The sequence below is a fragment of the Macaca thibetana genome, chromosome 11 (assembly GCF_024542745.1).
Source record: "Macaca thibetana thibetana isolate TM-01 chromosome 11, ASM2454274v1, whole genome shotgun sequence".
Lineage (NCBI taxonomy): Eukaryota > Metazoa > Chordata > Mammalia > Primates > Cercopithecidae > Macaca > Macaca thibetana.
The window spans coordinates 105,906,729-105,933,934 of NC_065588.1; the positions used below are offsets into that span (position 1 = coordinate 105,906,729).

At 51.1% G+C, this 27,206-nt stretch overlaps 2 protein-coding genes across 2 annotated transcripts in view; one reads left to right on the top strand and one right to left on the bottom strand.

The window, feature by feature from the left end:
• FAM222A (family with sequence similarity 222 member A) overlaps nt 1–16,002 on the top strand; it is a 55,060-nt gene extending 39,058 nt beyond the window's left edge. Inside the window, exon 3 of the mRNA XM_050749799.1 lies at nt 13,500–16,002. Coding sequence (XP_050605756.1) covers nt 13,500–14,776 — 1,277 coding nt within the window. The 3' untranslated portion in view covers nt 14,777–16,002. The remainder of the gene's footprint in view (nt 1–13,499) is intronic.
• The window catches only part of MMAB (metabolism of cobalamin associated B), a 282,131-nt gene that overhangs the window by 201,887 nt on the left and 53,038 nt on the right, over nt 1–27,206 (bottom strand). The window lies entirely within an intron of this gene.

Here is a 27,206-nt window from a genome sequence, read left to right on the forward strand (position 1 = left end):
CCTAGGGCACAAGCTTTGGGACTGTCTAGGGGTCAAATACGGGCTATGCCCTGATGGGGGTGTGTATGTATGGTCTTGGACAAGTTAGTGACTGTGCCTCAGTTTCCTTTGCTGTGATATGGAGACAGGAATGGAAGGAGGGGACCCTGCAGGGCTTAGCAGCTGACCCAGACACCTCACCTGCCCCCATCCCAGGGGCGGGAGCCTCTTTCCCCCAATATCCATGCCCACAAGGGGGCAAGAAACTCCGCCACCCATATTGCTCATGATAGATGAGAAGCTTTGAAGGGCTTGTCATCCAAGAGGATCAGGGAGCAGCTCTTCCCCAATTCCCACCCTCACCCCACCCCCACCCTACAGATCCTTAGGACACTGACAGGCTGGAGCTACTGCCCAAGTGAACCGCCGTCCACCAGCATTCCTGCAGGTGCCACTGCTTCCACTCATGCTAATAAAAGACGGAAGAAACAAAGCAATTTAAAATTCCAATGAAATTAAAAATAAATCTAGGGCCGCACAGCAGATTCAGTTATGTAGCTGTTGCTGAGTGCAGCTTGAGGGATGGAAGGAAGGTCTGGGGCCGCCCCCTGCCGCGGGTACCAAGCGTGCAAGAGGACAGAGGCTCGGAGATGAAGGGCCGGGAGCGGGCCAGATAGATCTCATCCCTGTTTAGGATTTAACAACTAAAGCTAAGCTCCGAGCCAACTAGGAAGGAAGTCAACCTCCTTCATTTACCAGAGTCCAACCACGATCCACTACAAACAAACTCGAGGTTTGATAAAATCAGAGGGAGACAAAGATCCAAATCACTGCTTGTCCACACACTGCACAGAGGCTGTGGCCAGCACAGATAAGCGAGGACATGTAAATTAAAAGGTAGTATAAAGTTTAGAAAGGAGTAAAATTATCTGCATAGAAAAACCCAAGAACCCAGTTGCAGTAGTCCCAGCTACTCAGGAGGAGTTCAAGAGATCAGCGTGGCCAACATATTGAGACCCTGTCTCTAAAAAAAGAAAAAAAAAGAAAACCCAAGAGAATAAGACGTTAGCAACATAAGATCAACATACTAACACAACTGTACTCCTTGACAGCAGAGGCTGGCAAACATTTTCTGTGAAGAGCAGATATTTTCAGCTTCGCGGGCCATACAGTTTCTTTTGTAATTTATTAACACTCCAGTTCTTGCAGGAATACAGCCACAGACATACATAAATGAATGGGTGTAACTGTGTTCCAATAAGACTTTATTTACAAAAGCAGGCAGCAGGCCAGATTTGGCCCACAAGGCAGTAGTTTGGGACTCTTTCTTTTTTGAAACAGGGTCTTGCTGTCACCCTGACTGGGCAGTGGCATGGTCATGGCTTGCTACAGCCTCGACCTCCTGGGCTCCAGTGATTCTCCCACCTCAGCCTCCTGAGTAGCTGGGACTACAAGCTCATGCCACCATGCTCAGATAATTTTTTAATGTTTAGTAGGGATGGGGTCTCACTATGTTACCCAGGCTGGTCTTAAACTCCTGCCTCAAGTGACCCTCCTGCCTCAGCCTCCCAAAGCACTGGGATTACAGGCATGAGCCACTGTGCTTAGCCTGTCCATTTTTTGATTCAGCAATTTGTCTTTTTATGAAGTTGTAAAACTTCTTCATGTATTCTAGATACAAGTCCCATATCAGGCGCATGATCTGCGAATATTTTCTCCCAGTCTGGAGTTGTCTTCACTTTCTTTGTGGTATCCTTTGAAGCACAAAAGTTTTGAATTTTGATGATGTCAGGATATCTTTGGTCACTTGTATTTTTGGTAAGAAGGCTTTGCATATCTCAGGGTCATTTTAGCTCTTTCATTTAGGTCTGTGATTCTTTTCTTTTTTTTTTTTTTGAGATGGAGTTTTGCTGTTGTTGCCCAGGCTGGAGTGAATGGCACAATCTCAGCTCACCGCAACCTTCCTGCCTCAGCCTCCCAAGTAGTTGGGATTACAGGCATGCGCCACCATGCCCAGCTAATTTTGTATTTTTAGAGACAGGGTTTCTCCATGTTGGTCAGGCTGGTCTCGAATTCCCCACCTCAGGTGATCTGCCCGCCTCGCCCTCCCAAAGTGCTGGGATTAGAGGTGTGAGCCACTGTGCCTGGCCTGTAATTCATTTTAAGTTTTGTGTACATCATGAGGAAAGTATCCAACTCCATTCTTTTGCATATTGATATCTAGCTGTCCCAACACCATTTGTTGAAGAGATCAGTCTTTCTCCTACTGCATTGTTTTGGCTCCCTTGTGAAAATCAATTGACCATAAATGTAAGGGTTTATTTCTGGATTTTCTTTTTTTTTTTTGAGACGGAGTCTCTCTCTGTCGCCCAGGCTGGAGTTAAGTGGCGCCATCTCGGCTCACTGAAAGCTCCACCTCCCGAGTTCATGCATTCTCCTGCCTCAGCCTCCCGAGTAGCTGGGATTACAGGCGCCTGCCGCCACGCCTGACTAATTTTTTGTATTTTTTTTTAGTAGAGATGGAGTTACACCATGTTAGCCAGGATGGTCTTGATCTCCTGACCTCATGATCTGCCCACCTCGGCCTCCCAAAGTGCTGGGATTACAGGCGTGAGCCACCGCGCCTGGCCTATTTCTGGATTTTCTATTCCATTGATCTATATATCCATCTTTATGCCAGTACCACACTGTCTTGATTCCTGCAGCTTTGTATTAAGTTTTGAAATCAGAAAGTGTAAATCCTCCAACTTTGTCCTCCTCCTTCAAGATTGTTTTGGCTATTCTGAGTCCCATGAAGTGTAGTCTCAGCTTGTCAAGTTCTGCAAAGAAGCCAGCTGAGGTTTTGATAGAGATTTGCATTGGATTTATGGGTCAACTTAGAGAATATTGCTGTCTTATTATTGTCTTCCAATCCATGAACATAGGGTGTTTCCATTTATTTCTTTTAACAATGTTTTACAGTTTTCAGATTTTGAGTTTTGCTCTTTCATTAAATTTATTCCTCAGTATTCTTTTTGATGCTGTTGTAATTGGAATTTTTTTAATTTTTGGATTGTTCATTGTGAGTATATAGAAACTGTTGATTTTTGTATATTGATCTTGTATCCTGTAACCTTGCTGAACTTCTTTATTCTAATAGTTTTTTAGTGAATTTCTTCGGCTATCCTGTATACAAGATAATGTCATCTGTGACTAGAGATGGTTTTACTTCTTTCTAATATGAATGCTTTTTTTTTGTCTAATTGCTCTGGCAAAAACTTTTATTACAATGTTGAATAGGAGTGGAAAGATACTTTGTCTTATTCCTGATTGTAGAGAGAAAGAATTCAGTCTTTTACCATGAAGTGTCATGTTAACTATGTAGTTTTCATAGTTTTTTGAATATTTTTATCATGAGGGATATTGATTTGGCAAATGCTTTGTGTCTACTGGGATGAACATGTGGTAGTTGTCCTTCTGTCAATATGGTATTAACATTAATTGATTTTTGGATGTTGAACTAACCTTGCATTCCTGGGATAAATCCCACTTGGTCATGGTATATAATCCTTTTTCTAAGTGGCTGGATTTAGTTTTGCTAGTATTTTGTTGGTTTTTGCATCTGTATTCATAATGGCTATAGGTCTATAGTTTTTTGTGTGTAATATCTTTGTTTGGTTTTAGAATTAGGATAATACTGGTCTTACAGAATTCATTTGGAAGTGTCCTCTCTTTTTTTAATGGAAGAGATTGTGAATAATTAATTCTTATTTAAATGCTTGGTAGAATTCACCCATGAGGCCATCTAGGTCTGGGCTTTTCATTGTGGGTAGTGTTTTGATTGCTGATTCAATCTCTTTACTTGTTACAGGTCTATTCAGATTTTCTATTTCTTAAGTTAGTCTTGGTAGTTGATGCCTTTCTAGGAATTTGTCCATTTCCTCTAAATTATGAAACTCGGACAAAAGAGGCAAATGGCCTTTATGGAGAAGATAAGTTTATTCAGTGGTATTTTTTAAAGACCTAAATAAACTTAGAAATATGTCGTGCATATAGACAGAGATTCAAATGGAAGAAGTTCAATCCAATCCCTATATCTTGAGCATTTATGTGTGTGTAACTCAAAAGCTGACTTAATTGATAAAAACAAAGGGACCAAAAATGGCCAAGGCACTTTTGAGAAAGAAATATCAGGGTTGGGGAAGGGGCTTGTCCTGTTACAGCTTAAAGTTGAGACAGTGGGATCAGCACAAGGACCAGGAGACAAAGCAGGGATTGCAGATCACTGGGGAGACAAATGCCATGCTGGGACAAGTGGTTATCCATAGGGAATAAGTGACAGAGGAGCCCTACCTCACACCATACCAAAAAGGAATCCCAGGCAGACTAGAAATCTAACTTTTGGAAAGCGAAACCATATCATTCTTTGATGAAAATGATGAAGAATATAATCCCCAGGATAGAAAGGATTTCCAAAATGAGAGAAAAAAAAGACAAGCCACAAATTGCGAGTGGGTGTCTGCAACACTTATAATGAACCAGTGTCCAGAATAGAGAGCCACGGATGTGGCTGCAGAAAGACAGTGATGGGAACAGGCAGAGAGCCAGTGGTGGGGAGGGAACGGGACAGGTAGGTGAGTCAGAACAACACATATATGGTTGGAGACAGACAGGAGTAGGTCTATGTCTGGAGGAAGGTAGAGATGAGGCCAGGCTAAAGGCAAAAGGACAGGCAGCAACATCAGGACAAGACAGGAAACACAGACAAATCTGGAGCCTTGGGTGCAGGCAGAGAGTAAGGTGTGGGCTCCCAAAGACAGAGCCCTGCTAGGGAGTGGGCAAGGGAAACTGAGGAACATGGGAGTATCAAGAAAGTCAGGCTAGAGAGGGATTAAAGTGTCCCCAGCCCCACCTGCAGGGCTACCTTGGCTGCTTCAGGGCTGTGGGGTATAGAAGTTGTGTGTAGATAAATGTGTGCCTAGAGCACCTGACTGTCTTTGTATGTTGAGGGTGTCCCTGAATGTCTGGGCACACATGTGAGCACCTCAGCACATGTATGTAGCTTGCATGTGTGCACATGTTAGAGAACGAGAGGCAGGGTCCTTTGTACAGGGCTCATTGTTCCCTGCTACCCTCCATTGCCATTTCTGGCCCAGAAAGAGCTAGAAGGAAGGTGGCTAGCCTTTTCTGAGCACCTGTACCAGGCTGACTGACATGCATTCTGTCATTTCATCTCCATTCCCCTGCCCTCAGGGGAAACAGACATCAGGAGAGCTGTAGTCACTTTCCTGAGGTTCCCTGGCTGGTCACTGGGGCACGTGGATTCACACCTGTGGCTGACCTCAGGAGCCCTCAGGCTACCGCCCCAGTCATTGGGCTGGGGCAGGGTCCCTGGGACAGCCAGGAAGGTATGGAGCAGCCACTCCTGCCCCTCCCATAGAGGCTGGAGAACAGCTGTGTCTGCCCTAGCCCAGCCGCCATCCCTGCCCCCCCTCCTGGGCGACCTCATTAGGGATTCTGCCTCTGCCACCAGCTAATTAGTGTCACGTTAATTGAGCATTCAGGAGGCTGCCACCTCCAAGGGCAGAGTGTGGCAGCGAAGGGGAATGCAGATGTGGAGCTGCTCCCCCCGACGAGCTGGGGCCAGGCCCTGTGCCAGGGACCCCTTCCATCCTAGAGAAGCCCTGGATGCCCCTTGCTCCCCCATTTCAACACAGATAATACCCTGCGCCCTCACAAAGGAGGCAGTAGACAAAGCATGCAACAGCTTGAGAAAGAAACGACAGTGGGTGAACACCTACTGTGTGCTTGCACACCTTTCACTCTCCCCTCTCCTATGGGAAGGCGAGAATTTGCTCCATTCTACAGTCCACAAAGCTGAGGTCCACCAAGGGAACCCCTTCTCCAGGGGCATGCCCAGTGAAGCAGTAGGAACCTAGGACCGCAGGGGGATCCAGGAGGTAGCTCCGGTGCCAGAAATCAGCTCCAAGCCTCCTGTCCGCCGCTCCCATCTCCTTGGACAGGTGACTTGCCCTCTCTGAGCCTCAGCTGCTCATCTGTCAAATGGGGGCAGCCCCAGAATGCACCCCACAGGGTGATGAGGGCTGAAGAACAGACACGCCTCTCCCTGGACCCAGCCTGGCCCTGCCTGGCTCACTCTGCGGTAGGTGCCTGGGGTCCCATATCACAGGCCCTGTGGTGCAGTGTTGCAGTGCAAGCTCCTCACTGCTCCACGGTCCCTCTGCACACCCCCAGCCCACTCCGCCTGCCCTGCCCCCTCCTCAGCTTCTGGAGGCCTGCTCTCGTGTCTCCCTGTAGCAACATTAAATCCCACTCAAAGGGCTGGTTTTAATTGGCTTAATATACTCGTTAATAACCGCATCTATTTAACACACCTGTAAAAGGCCCATACCATTAACTTAATGGCAGCGGCAGCTCATCCAGCACTTCCAGCCCAGCCAGCCTTTTACATTTCCCGACAAGTCTTTAATGGGGGCCACAGCAGGCAGAGGCAGAGCAGGGGAAGGAGTGGCCCAGTACACAGTGGGGAGCACCCTGGTTTCTGCACATTCGAGCCCAGATGCTGCCTGGCGGCTGCCCCTGCAACCTCTCAAAGGCCTGGGAACGGGATTCTTTGGCCTTGGAGCCGCCATCTATGGGACGCTTCCCAAGCACCCTCGGTGGTGGCAGCCACAGTTATTTAGATGTCAGGGTGGTGAGAAAAAACAGGATCTGCTCTAGAAGGTCTCCAAATCTAGACCGGGATAAAAGTCGACCGTCAGCTACAGCATGGGGGTCCTACGAGGGCACATCAGGGGCTGCCTGGCTGGGGGACACCTTGGCTGAGATCTGAGGGTCAGGAGAGCCAGTGGGCCAGGGGTGTGTAGGCAACTTCTCTTACTGCATTTACCCAGCACACAACGCAAGCTCCTACTGTGTAGCACGCACCAGTGGGCACCAGTGCATGGTGGAATGCTGGGTCCCTGCCTCATAGACAACACCCCCGCAACAGTCCCACATTCACCACTTTGGATCAGGTGCTGTGCCCCACAGATGAGGCCCTTCGCATAGGGGCGTCAGGCAGGGGAAACAGATGCAGACCGGGAGAGCAGTCTGTCCAGGTAGTCAGCACGGGGAGGCAGCGCTTCAGTTAGACCCTAAAGGACCAGTGAGGCTTCGGTTATGGAGGGAAGAGGGCACATCAGTGTGAGAGAACGGGCCCAAGCCACAGTACTGACGCTGCCCAGTGACTGAGAGCAGAGGCCAGGGGGATGGAGGACCTGGGCTTAAATCCTGGCTCACACATCCTCTCACGGCCACCAGAGGTCTCAAACTGGCGGCCTGTGGGCCACATCCCGCCCACCTGGTGTGTGGTTGGCCCTGCTGGGTATTTGAACGCTGCTTAAATGTGAATTTTCTCTGGACAGGACACACCCTCCCCGCCCACCTCAGTCCCTGCCATCTGTCCTCTATAGGCATTTGTTTGTGCCCCCCGCTTGACACTCTACTCCTTGAACGTCTGACCTTCTCTTCTGAAGCACGGGGCTGCCATGAGGACTGCGCAAGGGCAAGGCCGTGAGGGTTTGGCACAATGCCTGGCCTGGAGGGAATAGTCAACAGAGGGTGGCATATGAGAGGAAGCTGGGGACGCCGTGTGTGGCTCCAGGGGCCTGTGGGAAGGAGGCCTGGGCCAGGTGGCCAGGGCCTTGAATACTACCCTGAGCAGCTCAGACTCACACAAGAAGGAGCTCAGTGGAGGGTGTTACAGAAAGAGGCAGCTGGGAGCTTGGAGGCAGTGGAGGGGGCTGTGACGAAGTCATCACCAACCCTACAACCATGTGCCCACTGAGGGTAGGCACTGAGCTAGGCCAGCTCTTAACAGCTCTCACAGAACCTCCCAGGTCAGCAGCAGTATTCACCCATTTCACATGAGGGAAAATGAAAGCTCAGAGAGGGACAGTGGTGTGCCTAAGGCCACGCAGCCAGTGTGTGGCAGAGCTGGGATTTGAACCAGAGCCATGGCTCAGAGTCCACATTCCACCTGCAGTCCCACCCCCAGGCGCTGTAAGGCTGCCCCCCAGGCCTCTGTCTTCCCAGGAGTAGAAACTGCCTCACCAAGGCGGGTGGGGAGCCAGAAGGGGCCACAGGAGTAAGAGGAGCTTTGATGCAGCTGCCAAGGGCACTACCCCAGGCTCCAGGCAGGACCCGAGGAAGGCAGGGAGCTGTGCACCCCTCCCCACATCCTAAATCAATACTCAGTCACTGGCTACTGGCAATTATAGAAAAGCACAGAGAAATAAAATCCCCCTGCCATCCCATAACCCGCGCCCTCTTCCCCAGGTGGGCTGCGGTCAGCATTTGGGGCTTGTTTCTTCACGCCTTGGTTCCACCTCCTTCCAGAGAGGAGAGCGCCTGTGAGGGTGTAGTAAGCTACAGGCACGTGGGAGCAGCCTCTTTCCATGTGCCTGCCCCGTCCATATCCCCCACATCTCCAGGGCCTCTCGAACCTCATGTTTAGGGCCCAGCAAGTCCCATTGCTTCTGAGAGCCCCTGGGTGTGGGTACTCTGCCTGGAGCCGGCAGTTGGGCAGCTCCTAGGGCTTCCTTTGGCCCCTCTCCAGCCAGCAGCCTGAGGGGTCTTAGGAAGACCCCAGTCAGATCTCTGTCTTCTTGGCTCAGAACCTTCCAACGTGGAAGAAGCCCCCACCCTTTGCTGATTGCATGCTCTTGGGAAACTCTGAACTTCCACTTCCTGCTCTGTACAGCGGGACCTGCATGAGTCACCTACTGCTGTGTGACAAGCGAAACTCAGTGACTTAAGGCAGCAACAGTCACTTAATATCTCTCATGGTTTTGGTGGCTTAAGAAGTCGGGAGCAGCTTGCCTGAGTGGTTCTGCTCAGGGTCTCTCATGAGGTTGCAGTCAGGATATTGGCCAGGGCTGCACTCTCATCTGAAGGCCTGACTGGGGCTGGAGGATCTACTTCCAAGAAGTCTCACATGGTCTTTTTGGCTGCAGTTCATGGCCACATGGGCCTCTTTCTCCATGGGCTGCTCCGGTGTCCTGACACAGCAGTGGCTTCCCCCAGAACAAGTGGTCTGAGAGAGTGAGTGAGGAGGAAGCCATAACTACTTTTATGACTGAGCCCTGGAAGTCATATTCTTTCACCTCCAGAGTATCATACTAGTTATACAGGTCAGTCCTGTTTAGTGTGGGTCTCAGGGACTGGACAGGGCATGAATACCAGAAGGTATAAAAATCATTGGTGTGAGTGGCAGATCATGGAGGCCAGCTGCCAAATGTCATAACTTGTCTGTTTCCTCATCAGTAAAACGGAGACTATCTCCCACCTCTAGGTTGTTGGGGCCTCCAAACGAGAGTCGTGAAGAAAAGCCATGGAGGCTGGACGCCATGGCATCTCAAAGTGCTGACCTGTAATCCCAGCACTTTGAGACACCAAGGTGGGAGGGTCACTTGAGCCCAGGAGTTTGAGACCAGCCTGGGCAACATGGTGAGACCCCATCTCTACAAAAAATATAAAAATCAGCCAGGTGTAGTGGCACACCCTTGTAGTCCCAGCTACTTGGGAGACTGAGGCAGCAGGATCACTTGATCCTGGGAGGTCGAGGCTGCAGTGAGCTATGACTGTGCCACTGCATTCTACCCTGAGTGAGACCCTGTCTTAAAGAAAAAAAAAAAGAAGAAGAAGAAAAGCCATGGCCATGGAGCCTAGCACATACTAGACACTCACCAAAATGAGCTTCTGTATTATGGCACTTTCTGTGGAATGGCAGAGGGACCAGGTCACCCTCACTGAGCCCTGTTGACCACATGGGGGCAAAATGCCCCTTCTTTCAGTGAATGGGGACTAGGAACAGGCATTTTTCTTCTTCTTCTTCTTAAGGTTTTAAACACCTAATTTATTCCATCCATTAGATAGATTTTGTAGATTTAATCATTTTCACAGTTGGTGGCTCATTGGATACTCAAGATAAACTCCAAATGAAAGTATAATGGTGAGGACAAATGAGTTTTCACACCACAGTGGCAGAAACTTGCTTGGGAAGAGAGTTTAAGAGGAACAAAAATACATACAGATATAATTTTTTTTTCCCCGGCAGCTGCTTTTGCTGACTCCAGTAGGTTACCACAGTTAATTTCACCAGTTTTGTTCATCTGTAAAATTGCATAAAAGTGACATTTTTGTGCTCATTATAGCAACTGCTGATTTATGGCTGGTAAATGAAGAGCTGGTCCCTTTTTTGCGGGACTCTCCGAGTGGCGCTAAGTGCCCATGAAATTGCTTGTATAATGTAGTTTAAATCCAATCTCGGAGAAAGATTCCCCCGTTGGCCAAAGTGACATTTCCATTCTCCACACCGAGTTTATTTTAGGCCACTTAGGAGGAGGCTGCCCCGGGCAGCGTCAGGATGGGGGCCATGGCCGGTCTACTTGCCCAGCTCCAGCGAGGCCGGATGGACGGAGAGCCACCTATTTCTTCACTCCCTGCTGCCCTGGCCAGGTCAGACCACACCGTTCACCCCAGGGCAGAGGCAAATAAGCCGACGGAAGCTCATTTGCCTAGGCTCATAGGCCTGCCCATGCCTTACCCTGCTTAAAACCTCCCATGGCTGCCCAGTGTTCCCAGGTCGGGGCTTCTCCCCCTTGGTACCGCTGACAGTTGGAACTGGACCCTTCTCTGTGGCAGAGCTGTCCTGTGCATTGTAGGATGTTTAGCGGCATTCCAGGCCATGACCCACCCAATGCCAGTAGCACCTCTACCCCTAGCTGTGACAGCTAAACATGTCTCTACACACAGCCAGAGTGCCCCGTGCAGCGAGAGCCGCTGTCCTGCAGCGAAGAGGCTCTCCCTGCTCTGGCTCGAGGCCCTCCCGGCCAGCTGCCTCTCTTGGGCTTCTCTCTGCAAGCCTGCCCCAGGCTTCCTCTCTCCTCCTGAGTCATTTACAGTTTCCACCAGACTACTTACCTCCCAGGGCCGTTGCCTGGGCTGTTTACTCTGCCTAAAATCTATTTCTCTCCTCCCTTTTCACCCCTTCTACCAGTGGCCCAGGACTTAACCAGGATATCGTTCCTTTTGGGAAGCTGTCTCTGGACCCCCATGTCCCGCCACTGCCTGTTCCTCACCATCCCGTTTCACTTGGACGAGCCCCGAGGGTGTCAGGGACAATGCTTTAGAAGGATGGGACGTGGCCTGTGGCCTTCTGATCAGTGGGGAGGTAGCACGGTCCGCACTGTATCCCCGCTGCAATGCCAGTCCCACCTGTGCCCGTTGGAAGGGTGGTGTGAGCCCCCTGCCCCTTCCTTATCTGGGAGGGCCCTTTCTCTGGGCAGACGGGGAGGGTATTAATACTAACGCTCACAGAACGCCAGCTTTTGTTAATGCCATCTACCATGCGTGACCTGTCAAACCCTCCCAGCCACCTTGGGAAGTAGTATTAGCAACAGCATCACCCCATTTCACAGATGAGGAAGCAGAGGCTGAGTGGTGAAGCTCCTCTCCCAAGCCCCCCGAGAGTCATGAGCTCTAAGCGCCTGTGATGTACCTCACCCCTTACTGAGCCCCCTGGTGCCTCTATTCCTTGAGGCTACCTTGCAGACCTGGCATGATCATGACCCCCTTTCTACAGGTGGGAAAACAGGCTCAGCTGGGCAAACTACATGCCCAGCGCCATTCCATCTGCCTCATGAACTCCACCACCACCACTCTCCACACCCCCTCGGCCCCGGGAAAGCCGTGGGCTACCCTTGGGAATGTCTCAGGACCAGGGAGGGGCTTTGGATCGGGGCAGGAGTCTGCCCGCCATGGCCCTCCTTCCCCACGGCAGGGCCAGTTGTGTCCACTTACAGTGGCACTACTGGGTACAGCCTGCAGCACAGAGCATACCCTTCAGCCCCACGTGGATGGCTCACTAAAAAGGCAGCAGCAGCCACGCTGGCCTTGCAGGTGACCAGTAGACTCAGGGAGGGGCCGGGAAGCAAGAGACAGCAGCTCGCTCTGGCGCTAAGCCCCATCTGCCCTGTTCACATAGGAGCATGCTTCACCAGCCCATGAGGTGGGCAGGGGGTCACCATCCCGTTTCACAGGTGAGGAAGGGAGGCACAGGGAGGATAAAAGGGTTAGAAGGAAGGAATGTCCCCAGAGTGGTGACAGAATAAAAGATGACACCAAGCACTGGCAGGTTGTGGGGTCACTGGAACTCCTGTGCTCTGCGGGTGGGAGTGTAGCCGGGCATGGTCTCACAGGTAAATGGTCAGGCATTTTCTCCCGAAGCCGGGCAGCGGCATCTGCCCCGTGACCCAGAAATTCCATTCCTGGAATATTCCTGGGTATATTTCCGACAGAACTCTGCATGCGCTAGGGGCCATGGCACTGTATTTATTTACTTTTATTTTTTTGAGACAAGGTCTTGCTCTGTCGGCCAGGCTGGAATGCAATGGCACAGTCACAGCTCACTGCAGCCTCCAAGTCCTGGGCTCAGGTGATCCTCCCACCTCAGCCTCCAAAGTAGCTAGGACTACAGGCATGCACCATGATGCTTGGCTTTTTTCTCTCTCTCTCTCTCTCTCTCTCTCTCTCTCCCCCTCTTCTTTTCCATAGAGATGAGGTCTTGCTGTGTTGCCCAGGCTGATCTTGAGCTCCTGGGCTCAAGCAATCCTTCCACAGTTTCCCAAAGTGCTGGGATTACAGGTGTGAGCCACCTCACCCAGCCTGTGGCACTATTTCTATCAGCTAGAAACAACCCAAATACCATCAAGAATAGAAAGGATGGGCCAGGCACAGTGGCTTGTGCCTGTAATCCCAGCACTTTGGGAGGCCGACGCAGGAGGATCACTTGAGCTCAGGAGTTTGAGACTGGCCTGGCCAACATGGCGCAACCCCATCTCTGTAAAAAATACAAAAATTAGCCAGGTATAGGGGCGCATACCTAGGATCACTTGAGCCTAGGCGGTCAAGGCTGTAGTGAGCTGTGATTGCACCACTGCACTCCAGCCTGGGTGACAGAGCAAGACCCTGTCTAAAAGAACAGAAAGGATGAACAGATTGAGGCATAGTCACACAATAAATACCATATAGCAATGAGACAGGCCAAACTACTCCCCACGCAGCCACCTGGATGACTCTCGCATAGTATGAAGTGACAGAAGCCAGGTGCAAATGAGTACATACTGTAGAATTCCATCTTACCACTTACACAAACCAGGCACAACCAGTCCGTGTTAGAAGTCAGGATAGTGGTTAGCGTGGTGTGCTTAGAGACTGGGAGGGGCCCGGGGATTAGCAATGTCCTGTCTCTTGGCCTGGGTGCCATAAAACAGTTGTGTTCCTTTTGTGAAAGTTCATCAGGCTTATGATGCAGGCAGTTCCCTGCACTTTACACTCAAATTCAAAGTTTAAAAATGTAGAAGGAATAAGGAATGAAATGAATGGGAAATGAGTGGAGGGGGAGGGACTCGTGAGCCCTGTGGGGAAAGGTAGGCGTGGCCTCCTGATGGACCCTCACACGCGCTTTCCTCCCGCAGGCGAGGCGGTGGCCAGCGCCATGCATTCCTCCCGCTACCCAAGCCCGGCAGAACTGGACGCCTATGCCGAGAAGGTGGCCAACAGCCCGCTGTCCATCAAGATCTTCCCCACCAACATCCGTGTGCCCCAGCACAAGCACCTCAGCCGCACAGTCAATGGCTATGACACCAGTGGCCAGCGCTACAGCCCCTACCCACAGCACACCACTGGCTACCAGGGCCTTCTGGCCATTGTCAAGGCCGCGGTTTCCTCCTCCAGCACGGCCGCACCAGCTGGGCCCGCCAAAAGTGTGCTCAAGAGCGCCGAGGGCAAGCGGACCAAGCTGTCACCGGCCGCCGTGCAGGTGGGCATTGCGCCCTACCCAGCGCCCAGCACTCTGGGGCCCTTGGCCTACCCCAAGCCACCTGAGGCGCCTGCTCCACCACCCGGCCTGCCTGCAGCCGCCACTGCCGCCTCCGTCATCCCCCTGCCAGGCCGGGGCCTGCCCCTGCCACCTTCCAACCTGCCCTCCATCCACAGCCTCCTCTACCAGCTCAACCAGCAGTGCCAGGCCCCGGGCGCCGCACCCCCTGCCTGCCAGGGCGTGGCTGTTCCCCATCCCAGCCCTGCCAAGCACGGCCCAGTGCCCAGCTTCCCGAGCATGGCCTACTCGGCCGCAGCCGGTCTGCCCGACTGCCGGAAAGGCACTGAGCTGGGCCAGGGAGCCACCCAAGCCTTGACGTTGGCTGGGGCCACCAAGCCTGCAGGGTACGCAGACAGCGGCCTGGATTACCTGCTGTGGCCGCAGAAACCACCCCCACCACCGCCCCAGCCACTGCGTGCCTACAGTGGGAGCACGGTGGCCAGCAAGTCCCCCGAGGCTTGTGGGGGCCGGGCATATGAGCGGGCCAGCGGGTCACCCCTCAACTGTGGCGTGGGGCTGCCCACCAGCTTCACCGTGGGCCAGTACTTTGCAGCCCCCTGGAACAGTGTGCTGGTGACCCCCACCAGCGACTGCTACAACCCGGCGGCGGCAGTGGCAGTCACGGAGCTGGGGCCGGGGGCAGCCCGGGAGCTGGCTGGGCCTCCCGCAGATGCCCTCTCGGGCCTGCCCAGCAAGAGTGTGTGCAACACATCGGTGCTGAGCAGCAGCCTGCAGTCGCTGGAGTATCTCATCAATGACATCCGGCCACCCTGCATCAAGGAGCAGATGCTGGGCAAGGGCTATGAGACGGTGGCCGTGCCCCGGCTACTCGACCACCAGCATGCCCACATCCGCCTACCCGTCTACAGATAAGGCCTGCCCTGCGGATGCACGGACACGCAGACGGGGCGTGGAGCAGGGAGGCAGGTGGAAGAACAGGGTGGGCGGCTCACAGGGGCGCTCAGCCCCACCCTGTGCCTGCTGATGCCCACAGGGAAGCCAGGCTGGTTGCCGCCTTGCTGTGGCCGGATGGAGGGTGGCAGGGCAACCTCACATACCAAGGCCCCTCCCCACCATCGGTTGCCCCAGGACACAGGGAGGGCCTGGGGGCAGCCACTGACGCCCACGCCTTCCTTTAAGCTGGCAGAGGCAGGGAGAGAAAAACCACTCGAAAACAAGAATGGTTCTTTCTGGGCCTTCTGGGACAGAGGCCCAGGCTAAGGTGGGGTGCAGGAAGAAACGGGCGCACCAGAGTCAGGGTGGGGGCAGAGCAGCCCCCAGGGGTCAGGCAGCTATGTCTCCCCACACTGACTCCCCAGTATTCTGGAAAAGGGGCACAGGAGGCCGATAGGAAGTCACTGGGCCCAGAATGTCTCCCCACCAGCCAGGTGAAGACCACTCTGACAGAGGCCCCAGCGACTATACCAGTCCCCCTGTTCCTCCTCCCCTTGCCCCCACCATTCCTTGCTAACACAGAGTTGCACCCCATCCCCATTCTCCAAACCCTGGACTACCATCTTCCCCCTTCTCTCCAATACATCTTATAGGGCTGCTGAGTACAGTTGTGCAAGCTGTGCACTGCACAAGGGCACCTTGTCCAAGGAGACACCACTTTCACCCAAACTTGTATATTTATTACAATTTTCTGCATCTTGAGGAAGGGGCGTCATTTTCCTGTTCGCACAAAGGCACCACAGGGGCTAACAATGGGCCTGCAATCTTAGATCCCATTCAGAGAGAACCTCCCTTGCCTTTGAGGGGTCTCTTGGGACCGTCCTGGTTTTAACTGGGAGGCCTAATCCAACTCCTTTCCTGCAAACCACCCTCCAAGGCCTGTCCCACACGATCAAGTGGGGGAAAGACAGGCAGGAGTCCCCTCATGAAGTCCCCAAGTCCTGGCCCCTCTGGCGCTCTGGAAGCGGTACTGTATCTCTCTCCAAGGCCTGTTCAAGCACTAAGTGCATTTACAAATCTCTGAGAATGTTTTTTTTTTATACTAAAATTGACCATTATATTCTACTGTGAGAAGTGCAGTCTGCACTATATTGTTTTAAAAACGAAGAGAAAGAAAAAAAAAGGAAAACACAGATGGTGCCTCAGCTGTCGGGTTGCTTTCGTAGCTCTTGTTTTCATTTTCTTTCTTCCTCCCCTTAGGAGTGAAAGGGGCTGTCTCCTCCCAGCTGACCAGGCTTGCAGCCCAGGAGGGAAGCGGGCCAGGAACCTCCGGGTACCTCCTGTGCATGGGGCATTCCGCACTCAGTGCTTCCCCTCTTCCAGCTCTTTCAAGATGGACATTGTCATTTAGCACACAGGCTGATGGCCGCTAGGTCACGGCCAGCGATCCATCCCCACAGCAGCAGAGACAGAACCAAACGGGGCCCTCTTCCTCATTCCCTCGATGGTGGTCTCGAGGGGGCATCTCCCCTCCACAATTTATTCCCAGCTCTTCCTCTGTACCTGGCATGCTCCAAGGGGCCATGGTGGCAGTGGGGCTGGGGACAGGCCACAGTGGCTAGGCAGCAGCCATCTCCATGGCCAACTACATCTCAGCCAGGCCAGACACCCCAGTGCCCACCCACCCCCTGCTGTGGTGCCCGGGGATTTGCAGGAGACCACCCCCGCCCCAGGGAGCTCAGCATTTATTAGGCCCTGGCTGTGGACCAGGCATCTTGCTACATACTGTATCTTGCCAGAGCCCCACAACACCCTTGCGGGGGGGAGGCGTTCTAGAGGAGAAAACTAAGACTTGAAGCAATCTGTGCAAGGTCACACAGCAAATCTGTGGGAAGCTGGGGTTCAAACCTCACAACATGGACTCTTCCCTGTGTCCCATTCCTGCCTTCGCCTCCTCCCATCTCTTCTCCCCCAGCCTCCTAACCCAATATTAGGGCCGGAGAACTGGAGAGCTCCCAGCTAAGGCAGGCCTCCCCTCCCATTCACAGAGCCCTGCTAGGGTGGCTGGCAATGGTGAAGTCCAGGGCAGAGATGGGGCAGAGGGGACGCCTTGGACTTGACTCTGCGGTGGGTGGTCCACCTCCCTGAGACCAGGCATCCAAGTCAGGCAGCACATACTACCCAGTCCACAGAAGAGGAAACAGAGGCTCCGAGAGGAAGGGACCGTGTCCGGCGGTGGGGACCCGGGCCTTTCTGCACTGGGTCAATGAGCCAAGCACATCACCCCAGCCCCTGGGGAGCAGGAGCCGGGCCCAGCTGGGTGAGGAGCTGGGAAAAGCAGAGCTGCGTGAAAGGCTGCCGGGAATCATCACAAATAGGACACAACTAGTATAAATGGCAATCGACAGAGTGCTTTTCTGATCTCACTAGAGTCTATCAGGTAGGTGATAAAATCATGCCCATTTTACATATGAGGACACAACCTGACCAACGGCCACAAGGATGTTGAGAGGGAGCGAGGCGTTCTGGCTGCAAGCCCCACCCCCACCCCCATTCATAATCAAAGCCCGCCTGGGGGCATCCGGAACCCAGAGGAGCCCGGACAGGGCAAGCCCAGCAGGCCTGGCCTCTGCAGTGGGCTAGACTTGGGTTCCAGTCCTGACAATGCCACCGTGAGTGACCCTAACCAATCCATTTCCCAAGGGGGCGGCACCAGAACCAGAGATGGAATTCAAGCAGACAAAAGCAGTGTCAGCACTCGGGAGGGAGCAGGGCAGGAAACCAAGGTCTAGGGCCAGGTGTTGCATTGGGAGATGGCCTATGGCTTAGCTGTTCCCAGTCGTCACCACTGGGGCCACCCAAGGACCAACTTGGTCACCCAGGTCCCCATGTCCTTGGTCAACCGCCAGGCGTACCCACACTGGGGCATCAGGAGAGGGGAACCGGGAGAGGCTGGAGCCACTCTCCATGCCGGGTCTCTCACATTTGAGTATCAGGGCAAAGGACGCACCCACTATCCTGGAAAAATCTCATCCTCCGCAGGGTGGGGTCTGTGCGCGGGGCATGTGGGGGCACACGGCACAGTCCAGGTCTGGGCCGAGGAATGCAGCTGGGGCTCTAGCCCTGACTCCCTGTGCCTCCTTGGGCCTCAGTTTCCCCATCTAGGAACTGGGCTGGCTGGTCTCAAAGTGCCCTCTGGTGGCCATTCTAGCATGGTTTCTTTATACAATCAATCAGCTTTGATTACCACATTGACGGGGGAGGACAGGTGACCAAAGCATTGCTATCACTGCTACAATTACCGAGATCCCACACTTACTACAGGCAGACCAGATACCAGGCTCAGGGCTAAACATTACTTGGTTCTCACAACCACTTGGCGCAACAGGTGCATGCACTCACATTACAGACAAGGTTAGTGAGACCCACAGGGCAATCACTTTGCCCAAAGTCACACAGCTGAGGATAAAGAATGACGAAGTGGCTGGGATAGAACACAGGCCTGTCTGATTTTGAGTCTGAGTTCCCAGCCGCAACCCTTTGCAGAGAATAGAAAACAACTTGTCAACCGCCAAATGTGGCCAATTTGGCTCCAGAACCCAGGCCCAGCCTTGGGTCCCAGAGCCCCAACTGCCCAGACGTCCCGGTGGCTGAGGGAGACAGAGAGGAGAAGCCACCATTTCATCCAGGCCCCAGGTGGGAGCTGCAGTCCTTCTCTAGGTCTCTGTTCTGACACTAGAATCCTTCTCTCTCTCTTTAGCTGTCCTGGGCTCACACCCTTTACCACAGAGCTGTCGAATATGTAGCCAGGTGTGCAGAAAACCTCGGCTATCACTTCCTGTCATAGCGACCATTAGAAGACCACCCCAGGTCAGAGACAGGTGACCTTACAGAGAGATCAGAGCTGCCCCAGGAGGCCACGGGGGCTCAGGCGCAGACTTGGATAGAGGAAGCTATGTTAGTGGACACTCACCTTTCCAGGGTGGCTCTGTGTTTTCTTCACTCATACCCCTGTCTTTAGATCCCAGCCCCATTTCTGGAGCGGGGAAACTGAGACAAGTTCCAACTTCTGAACTTGCCATCCAAACAGCGACTCCTAACTTTGCCCTACTCGGCTCCCTCGGCTGCAGCCTGGACTCCACGCCCAGCTCCACGTACGCCCAGCACCACTGCGCCTGCCCAGTGCTCTTAAAGGGCCCACACCCCGTCCCGCCCCCAACGTTGCCGGAGAAGGTGGGGTCCGGCCAGTGCAGTAGGTGAGAGCAAGGGACTAAAGGTTTTCTGTTTAAATTGCCACCATCACCAGCTCTCCAGCAAGTAGCAGGGGAAGGGGAGGAGGCAGGAAAACTGAACTTAGTATCCCAGTGACTCCACGTGTGACCCTGGGTGACTTGTATGCCTCTCTGAGCCTCAATTTCCAGATCTGTTGAAGGAAGTGGCGAAACCTGGAGGAGTGAGGTGGCACCAGGTGATGTGTGGTCAGCAGGATAGGGCAGATTTGTCCTGTAAGAGGACCCCTCTGAGTGCTGTGGGATGTAGTTGTCTGAGGGTCAGACAGAACTGGTTCCATCCTGAGGCTGTGTGCAGGTGTGTGTGGCCTCAGGCAAGTGATCACTCCTGACTCACCTATTTCCCAGCTGTAAACTGAGGCTCTGATGGGGAGCTGTGGCTCACGTCTGTAATCCCAGCACTTTGGGAAGCAAAGGCTGGAGGATCACTTGAGCCCAGGAGTTCAAGACCAGCTTGGGCAATATCATGAGACCCCATCTGTACAAACAATTTGAAGATTAGCTGGGTGTAGTGGTGTGTGCCTGTAGTCCCAGCTACTCAGGAGGCTGAGGTGGGAGGATCACTTGAGCCCAGGAGGTCGAGGCTGCAGTGAGCCATGATCGCTCCACTGCACTACAGCCTGGGCAACAGAACAAGGCCTTGTCTTATAAAATTAAAAAAAATGAGGCTACTATTTTAATGTATGTACCATGTGAGGTTTAATTTAGGAGATGGGTGGTCAAATCCCCTGGGTAGCACAGAGCTGCTAGGTAAAAGACGTACAACAAAGTTAGATGGAGTATTCCCATCCTCGCCTAGTGCAGCTGACTTCCAAGTCACCTTGGAAAGTGGGTTTTCCAGTCAAAAGAGTTTGAGAAACAGATGCCTATCCCGGCTCTTGGAGATACACAAATCGTATTAACATATTAAAGACACTAACAAATCCTGCAGGCAAGATTCCCTTTTAACTTTTTTGCAGTGGCACAATCTCGGCTCACTGTAACCTCCGCCTGCCAGGTTCAAGCAGTTCTCCTGCCTCAGCCTCTCGAGTAGCTGGGATTACAGGCATGTGCCACTATGCCTGGCTAATTTTTGTATTTTTAGTAGAGATGAGTTTTGCCATGTTGACCAATTTGGTCTCAAACACCTGACCTCAAGTGATCTGCCTGCCTTGGCCACCCAAAGTGGTGGGATTACAGGCATGAGCCACCACACCCGGCCCCCTTTTAGCTTTAACCCGGCATTTCCCTAACTTTTTTGACCACCTAAGTTTTTGTTTCCATCTATTTGTACCCCATGGAACAAACAGGACTTCAGGAAATACTGAGTCCTGCCTCTTATTGCAGTTGGGGAAAATGGGTAAGTCCTTTCTCCTCTCTGGACCTCAGTTTCCCCAATTACACTGCAAGGACTCATAATGAGTATGTGGCAGAGCAAGGACTGGAACCCAACCCTGACCTGGAGTCGCTGGGTCTCATTTCCAGTACACCCTAACTGGTCCTGTCCATCGTATTGAGTTAGGCACAAAAGACGGGTGAGGCCCTCAGGGAAGAGATGGAAGCCACATTTGAGAAGTAGGGATGAGTACTCTTATTTTGCAAGAAAGGAAACTGAGGTTCAGAGAGGGGAGGCAACTTGCCTGAGGGCACACAGCAATTTGGTCCTGAACTCTCCAGAGGCAGTCAAGACCACCTTCTCTCCTTCTTGGGGTGAGGGTACGAGGGTGGGGATGGGATACTTCCTGTCTCAAACCCTCAGGGCACACCCAATAGGGCGCTCACAGGTGGTCTTCCTGACCACATCCCCAGGTTCCAAGCTTCCTTCTGAACCCCTCTGAGGAGGCCCCTGAGTGTGACAACAGCGGCCCCTGGTGACCAATCTCCAGGACCTCAGCAGCCCCACCCTGTGCTAGCCAAGGGCAGATCTGTGGGATCCAGGGAGCGTATCCCCAAAACTAAGGGGTGCCAACAGCAACGGGGACTCTCTAATGTCACTAAGAATCTTGAGGTGCTAAGAAGACCCTAAGCTGAGATCTGCGGACCTGGGTTTAAGTCCCTGCTCCAAACCCCAACCTCTCCTGCCCTTACCTGTTAGAAGCCATTACAGCCTGCTGCTATGGGGAAATGGAATGTGTGCCTGCTTTTTGGAAAGGCCAAAAACACTAAGTAGTTTAAAAAAAATCCTGCCACCCCCTAGAAAGGTTGAACTCCACCACATCCAGGCTATGTGTCCTCAGCCATGGGCGTTTACTTGACTGGGCCTCACTTTCTTCATCTGTAAAATGGGGATACAAATTTGTACCTGTATCTGCATGATTTGGGCCAAATAACAGAAAATCCCCCTGACTCAGCTGGTTCCAATGAGAAAGAACATTTATAATCTGGAATAATCATAAAAAGCCTTAAGGCAGGGTGGCCCCACGGTTGGTTAATGCAGCAGCTCAATGGCGTCATCAGGGGCCAATGTCCTTTTCATCTTTCTGTTCTGTCAAGGCCCCTCGGGGCACAAAGTGGCTGCTGCAGTTCCAGGCATCACATCCGGATGCAATAGTGACCAGCAACAGAGAGGCTAGTCTTTCTTTCCCTAGATTTCTCTTACTTTCCCAGAAACTTTTCCCAGAATTCCCCCTCCCCCAGCAGACCTCCCCACTTGTCTCATGGGGCAAAACTGGGTCACATGACTATTCCCATACCAATACCTGGCAAGGGAAGGAGAGTCATGGTGACTGGCTCAGGCGTTGTAAGGACGAGGAGGCATGATTTCTAGGATGGTACAAACACTAGAATGAGCTCGCGCACACGGTTCCTGAGATTATGAATGCCAAACACTGAGCATGGTATCTAATACATGGCAGATGCCTTATCCATATTGCTTCCCCCTTTCTCTGATTCCCTCTAAGAAGACAAGATTCCCAGCCTGGCCTCTCCTGAGCCAGCCTTCCACCCCTCAATCATGGGGCTTGGGTCTCCACCACTCAGTGCCTCTCCCATCCTGACCTCTGGCCCATCAGTGCCCTCCCTTTCTATCTCAAAAGCTTGGGATGAACAAAGATCACTTCATTGTCCCCAGTGACACTGGATTCCTAAAGAACAAAAGGAGGTGCTAGATTATTATATAAATGCTTCACCAGGGAGCCAAAAATTAATAACAGCATGAACAGAGGCTGGAGTATTTAACTGCTCCATCCAGACAACTGAAATGATCCAAGTACACCGTTATCTGGGCGAGGTGCAGGGACTGACTGCCGACTACGACATTATCACATTCGGAAATGTCAGAAGCGTGCATTTTGTGGGGAGATGAACAGTGTGGCTGAATATGGCTTTTGATTAAAACAAAATTCCCAGCATTCATCTAAAACAATAATAACAGCTAATAATAACAGGGCATGTAATAATGAACCATTCACAGGCATAAGAGGTAATTGTTCAATTAAGATCCCAGAGTTTCAGAGACTGTCTTTTCTGATGGGGTCCCTTTGTTTTTGCCTCCAGTAGCACTAATCCTTTCCTAGTAGTGCTTTAAACTTGGGAAGAAAAAAGCCCTCCTGTCAAATATGACATACAAGTGCCTTATCATTATTAAATACACATACATGTGCACAATAAGAAGTCCTTGCTGGAATCAAGTTAGGGGTATGAGGCTCTCAGTGAATGCTGACAGGCTTGAGAGCTCCGTGACAGTGACAGGCAACAGCCAGGGCCTTCACTGCAGAAGTGGTCTGGCCTCGTTACCTCTCATTGCCCAGGGACCAGAGTGCTTTCTCTCCAGCACGTGTTCTGAGGACAGAATGCCTGGGTTCAGGTCCCAACTCCACCGCTTAGCAGCCAGGTGCCCTGGGCAAGAGGCTTCACCTCCCTGAACCTGTTTCCTCATCTATAATACGGAATATAGTAGACATTTAGTTTTTTTGGCCTGCCCGTGTTCTATTTACTCTCTCTTCTAGTGTCTGTATCCATTAGCTATTGCTGCCTGCACTTAAAACACACACACACAAAATAAAAAACCCATGGTATCCAAAAACATTCATTTCTCATGCCGCTGCGGGGTTGCTCTGATCTCAGCTAGGTTGCCTGGGTGTCTCTTATCCTCTTCCCGAGGGCTGGCCCTGGCATGTCTGCTAACATCCCATTGGTCAAGACAAGTCACGTGGTCAAGCCCAGGTGTGGGAAATTATGCTTTGCCCGCGGTGGGAGGACATCACAAAGTTAGACTGCAAAGGGCACAGATAAAGGGAGGAGTGGGGATTTGGGGCAGCTGACTTCATCTAGCACAGGTTTCAACATTCTAACTTAGCTCAGGGCACTGCCGTTCCCCACTTTCAGCCCCCTGGGTCTGGGAGAAGCTAACTACCCCTAGCTCTGGAGATGGCCAAAGAACTCAAGTCTGACCAATCAGAGAGCACTTTGCTTCCCAAGCCACAGTGATTGGTTCAGGAGTGGACACATGACCCAAGTTGGTCCAGTGAGAGTCAGGGACCTGGGACTTTGCTGGGATGATTGGAACAAGAAGCTCTTTTCTCTAAGATTGTTAAATTGGTAGGATGTCAGTGTGCAGCTTCCAGGGGTTAACACCTTGGGACAGCCTAAGAAGAAAGCTGTCATAAAGGAAGACAGAGCTGAGAGACAGGCACATAATGGAGAGACTGAGTCCTGATTACCTCATTCAAGGCCCTGAATCCAGCCATACCTGAAGCCAAACATGCCTAGTCTTTTTCAGTAATATGAGCCAATGTGTACTCAGACTTGCTGTCACAAGTCTGTGCCCCCCAAACCATGACTAATATGGGGCCGAGGTGGGAAGGATAATTAAGAGTGCCAACTGTATAGAATCCCCGTGAGACTTCAATGAGGTGCTATATATAGAAGAAGTAAGATCAAGCCTGGGACACTCGAAGGGTTCAGTGAATGCAGGTGAATTTTTATCATTTGTTGGAAGTATTTACCTTCAAAAAGACAGAAGAGACCTTCTGCAGAACTGAGCAATTGGGGTGGGGAAGATGGTAAGAGTTCATGGCAAAGGAAGGTTAGCTTGGCATCTTTGGAGTCAGATGACATCTGGATTCAAATCCACACTCATCAGGTAGCTGGGTGACCTTGAACAAGTCACTTCATCTCTGTGTCTTGTTCAAGAAGGGAAAAAAATATCTTATTCTTTACCTTCCGGGATTACACAGAAGATGAAATGAGATCATGTGGGCAAAGGGCCTGGGGTTTTGGAACTACTGCCTCAGGTTCAAATCCCACTTCATCTACTTAGTTGTGTGACCTTTTGCAGTGTCCGCGCCTCCTCAGTCTTAGAGAGACTGAATGCCAGTGTCAGACACAGTAGGCACGCCACAACTGGTAGCTGCAATGATAACCTGAAGAGTGGCTAAAGGAACCAAAGTGCTCAGTCTTGGAGAAGGGCACACAAGGCAGGGGAAAGAAGAAGGGCATCAGATACTAAACTAAGGATGCTACTTTTTTACAGACTTCAGAGATGATGAACCTCCTGTCACAGGAAGTATGCAAATAGAGAGGTGTAGGCTTGGTAGTGAAAAGGGATCAAGCTTGGATATAGGGTTGGGATAAATTAACAATTCCCAAATATCAGTCATTTCTAGAACATAGTCATCATTTTCTCCATGAACATTTATTCATTTAATATAGTTCCTTAAATCATCTAAGTATTCTTTTTTATAAGCTATATTTTTATTATTAAATGATTTTATTGTAAACTACACTTGAGACCACTACTTTATCTAGAAAACTGTATTGTTTGCCATAAAGAAAAGGCTTTATTACTCTAAAAATAAGATGAAGTTAAAATGTTTTTTATGTTATCATTTTTTTGAGACAGAGTCTCACTCTGTCACCCAGGCTGGAGGGCAGTGGCGTGATCTCGGCTCACTGCAGCCTCCACCTCCTGGGTTCAAGTGATTCTCCTGCCTCAGCCTCTTGAGTACCTGGGATTACAGGTGCGCACCATCGTACCCAGCTGATTTTTAAATTTTATTTTATTTTATTTTTTGTAGTTCCTGAGTCCTTATGGTCTTGAACTCCTGACCTCAGGTGATCCACCTGCCTTGGCCTCCCAAAGCACTAGGATTACAGGCATGAGCCACCATGCCCAGCCACTAAAAATGTTTTTAAGTTCTTCCTAGATACCATGTCCTTCCAGAGGTTCTGAGCCTAAGGCTTCTCTCTATTTGAAAACAAAGATTAGTGAATGTTGGGAAGGCATTTAAATACAGAAGCACCATACTGAGACCTTGATACAGTCAGGGAATACAGAGAACTGAAAAGAGAATATGGGTTTTTTAAGTGTGATCCTATGTCCATTGTATCACCTGAGAATATTCTGGCATACCACCAGTGCATGTCCCACACTTTGAGAACACCGGGAAAGGTCATCTTTAAGATTTTACTGGAACAAACAAAATCCCAATGACTTGTAGATTTTTAAGTTCCCCCAAACAGCTATTGAGTCATAGCCAATATCCAAATCATCAAATATTTAGAAAAATCACAGTTGGGAAAACTTACTATAGGGCTAAAAGTGTACTCATAGGAAAATTCATAGCCAAAATTATTTCATTATAAAAAAGTAAAAATAATTAGCTGGGAGATAGTGGCACGCGCCTGTAATCCCAGCTACTCAAGAGGCTGAGGCAAGAGAATTGCTTGAGCTTGGGAGGTAGAGGTTGCAGTGAGCCAAGATCGTGCCACTGCACTCCAGTCTGGGTGACAGATTAAGACCCCGTCTCATAAAATAAAATAATGAAAATAAATTAAACACTCACCTTAGAAGTTACTGAGTCTCTTTGAGTTGGGAGGGTGTTTTGATTTTGTTGGCAGGCCCATCCCATCTGCCCCTAGAGAAGTGACCTCTTCACAGACCCAGAATGAGCCACAGCCATTCTTGGTGACAATGTTGGGGTGAAGGGTGGACATTTTCAAAAAGGACTGTAGTAGATGCTGCTGGTTGCCTAGGCAATATCAATTCCCACATCCTCTTTCTCATAGAACCCAGACCCGGCTGGAGTCACTTCTTTCCTCCATATTGCCATCTCCTTCTTTAGGCCAATTGCTGTTTCCTGCCTGCTGATTGGCCGAAGCGTGGGACACATGACACAATTCTGGTCAATAATACAAGAGGAGAGGCCAGCTAGGACACTTCAGGGAAAAAGAGAAAGGAAGAGCTGTCTTCACTTCTACTGAATGAGGCTGAATCTGGATGTAATGTCTGGATCAAGGGCGCCATCTTGTGTTCTTGAGGAAAGCTGGCGTGACGAAAAAGCCAGCACACCAGGCATTGCGTTGCCTCGCACAGAGCCTGACGCCTGGTTGGAATCCATACTTAAATGCTGAAGGACTACATGAGGGACAGAACTGGGTCCTTAATGAATCACAGAGACCCTGAATTAACCAGCCTTAATATCCTCCCTAACTTGGGACATCCTGCTATCTGACACAATAAATATCCTTTTTTTTTCTGCCAGTGGAAGTTTTCTGTTACTTGCTGCCCAAATCACATAAATATATGAACACTACAACCACAATTCTCTCTTCTTCCTCACTGATTTGGGTATTGACTATGATTCAACTGCTGCCTGGGGGAATTTTTTTTTTTTTTTGAGACAGAGTCTCACTTATCGCCCAGGCTGGAGTGCAGTGGTGCAATCTCAGCTCTCTGCAACCTCCACCACCGTCCCCCCAACTACCCCCAACAGGGCTCAAGCAATTCTCTCACCTCAGCCTCCTGAGTAGCTGGAATTACAGGGGTGCCCCATCACACCCACCTAATTTTCATATTTTTAGTGGAGACAGGGTTTCACCACGTTGGCCAGGCTGGTCTGGAACTCCTGACCTCAAGTGATCTGCCCACTTTGGACTCCCAAAGTGCTGGGATTACAGGTGTGAGCCACCATGCCCAGCCTGCCTGGGGGAATTTAAAGGGTCCCAGGAATCACTCAATCATCACAAAGCCTGTGCCCACTTTCCAGATAAGGGAACTGAGGCTCGGGAGCATTTCTAATCTACCCACAAATACCCAGAAGAGTTCCTGAGGCAAGACTCAAATCAGTTCTCTTGAATCCAAATCCAGAGTTTTTTTTTTTTTTTTTTTTTTTTTTTTTGAGACAGAGTTTGCTCTCGTC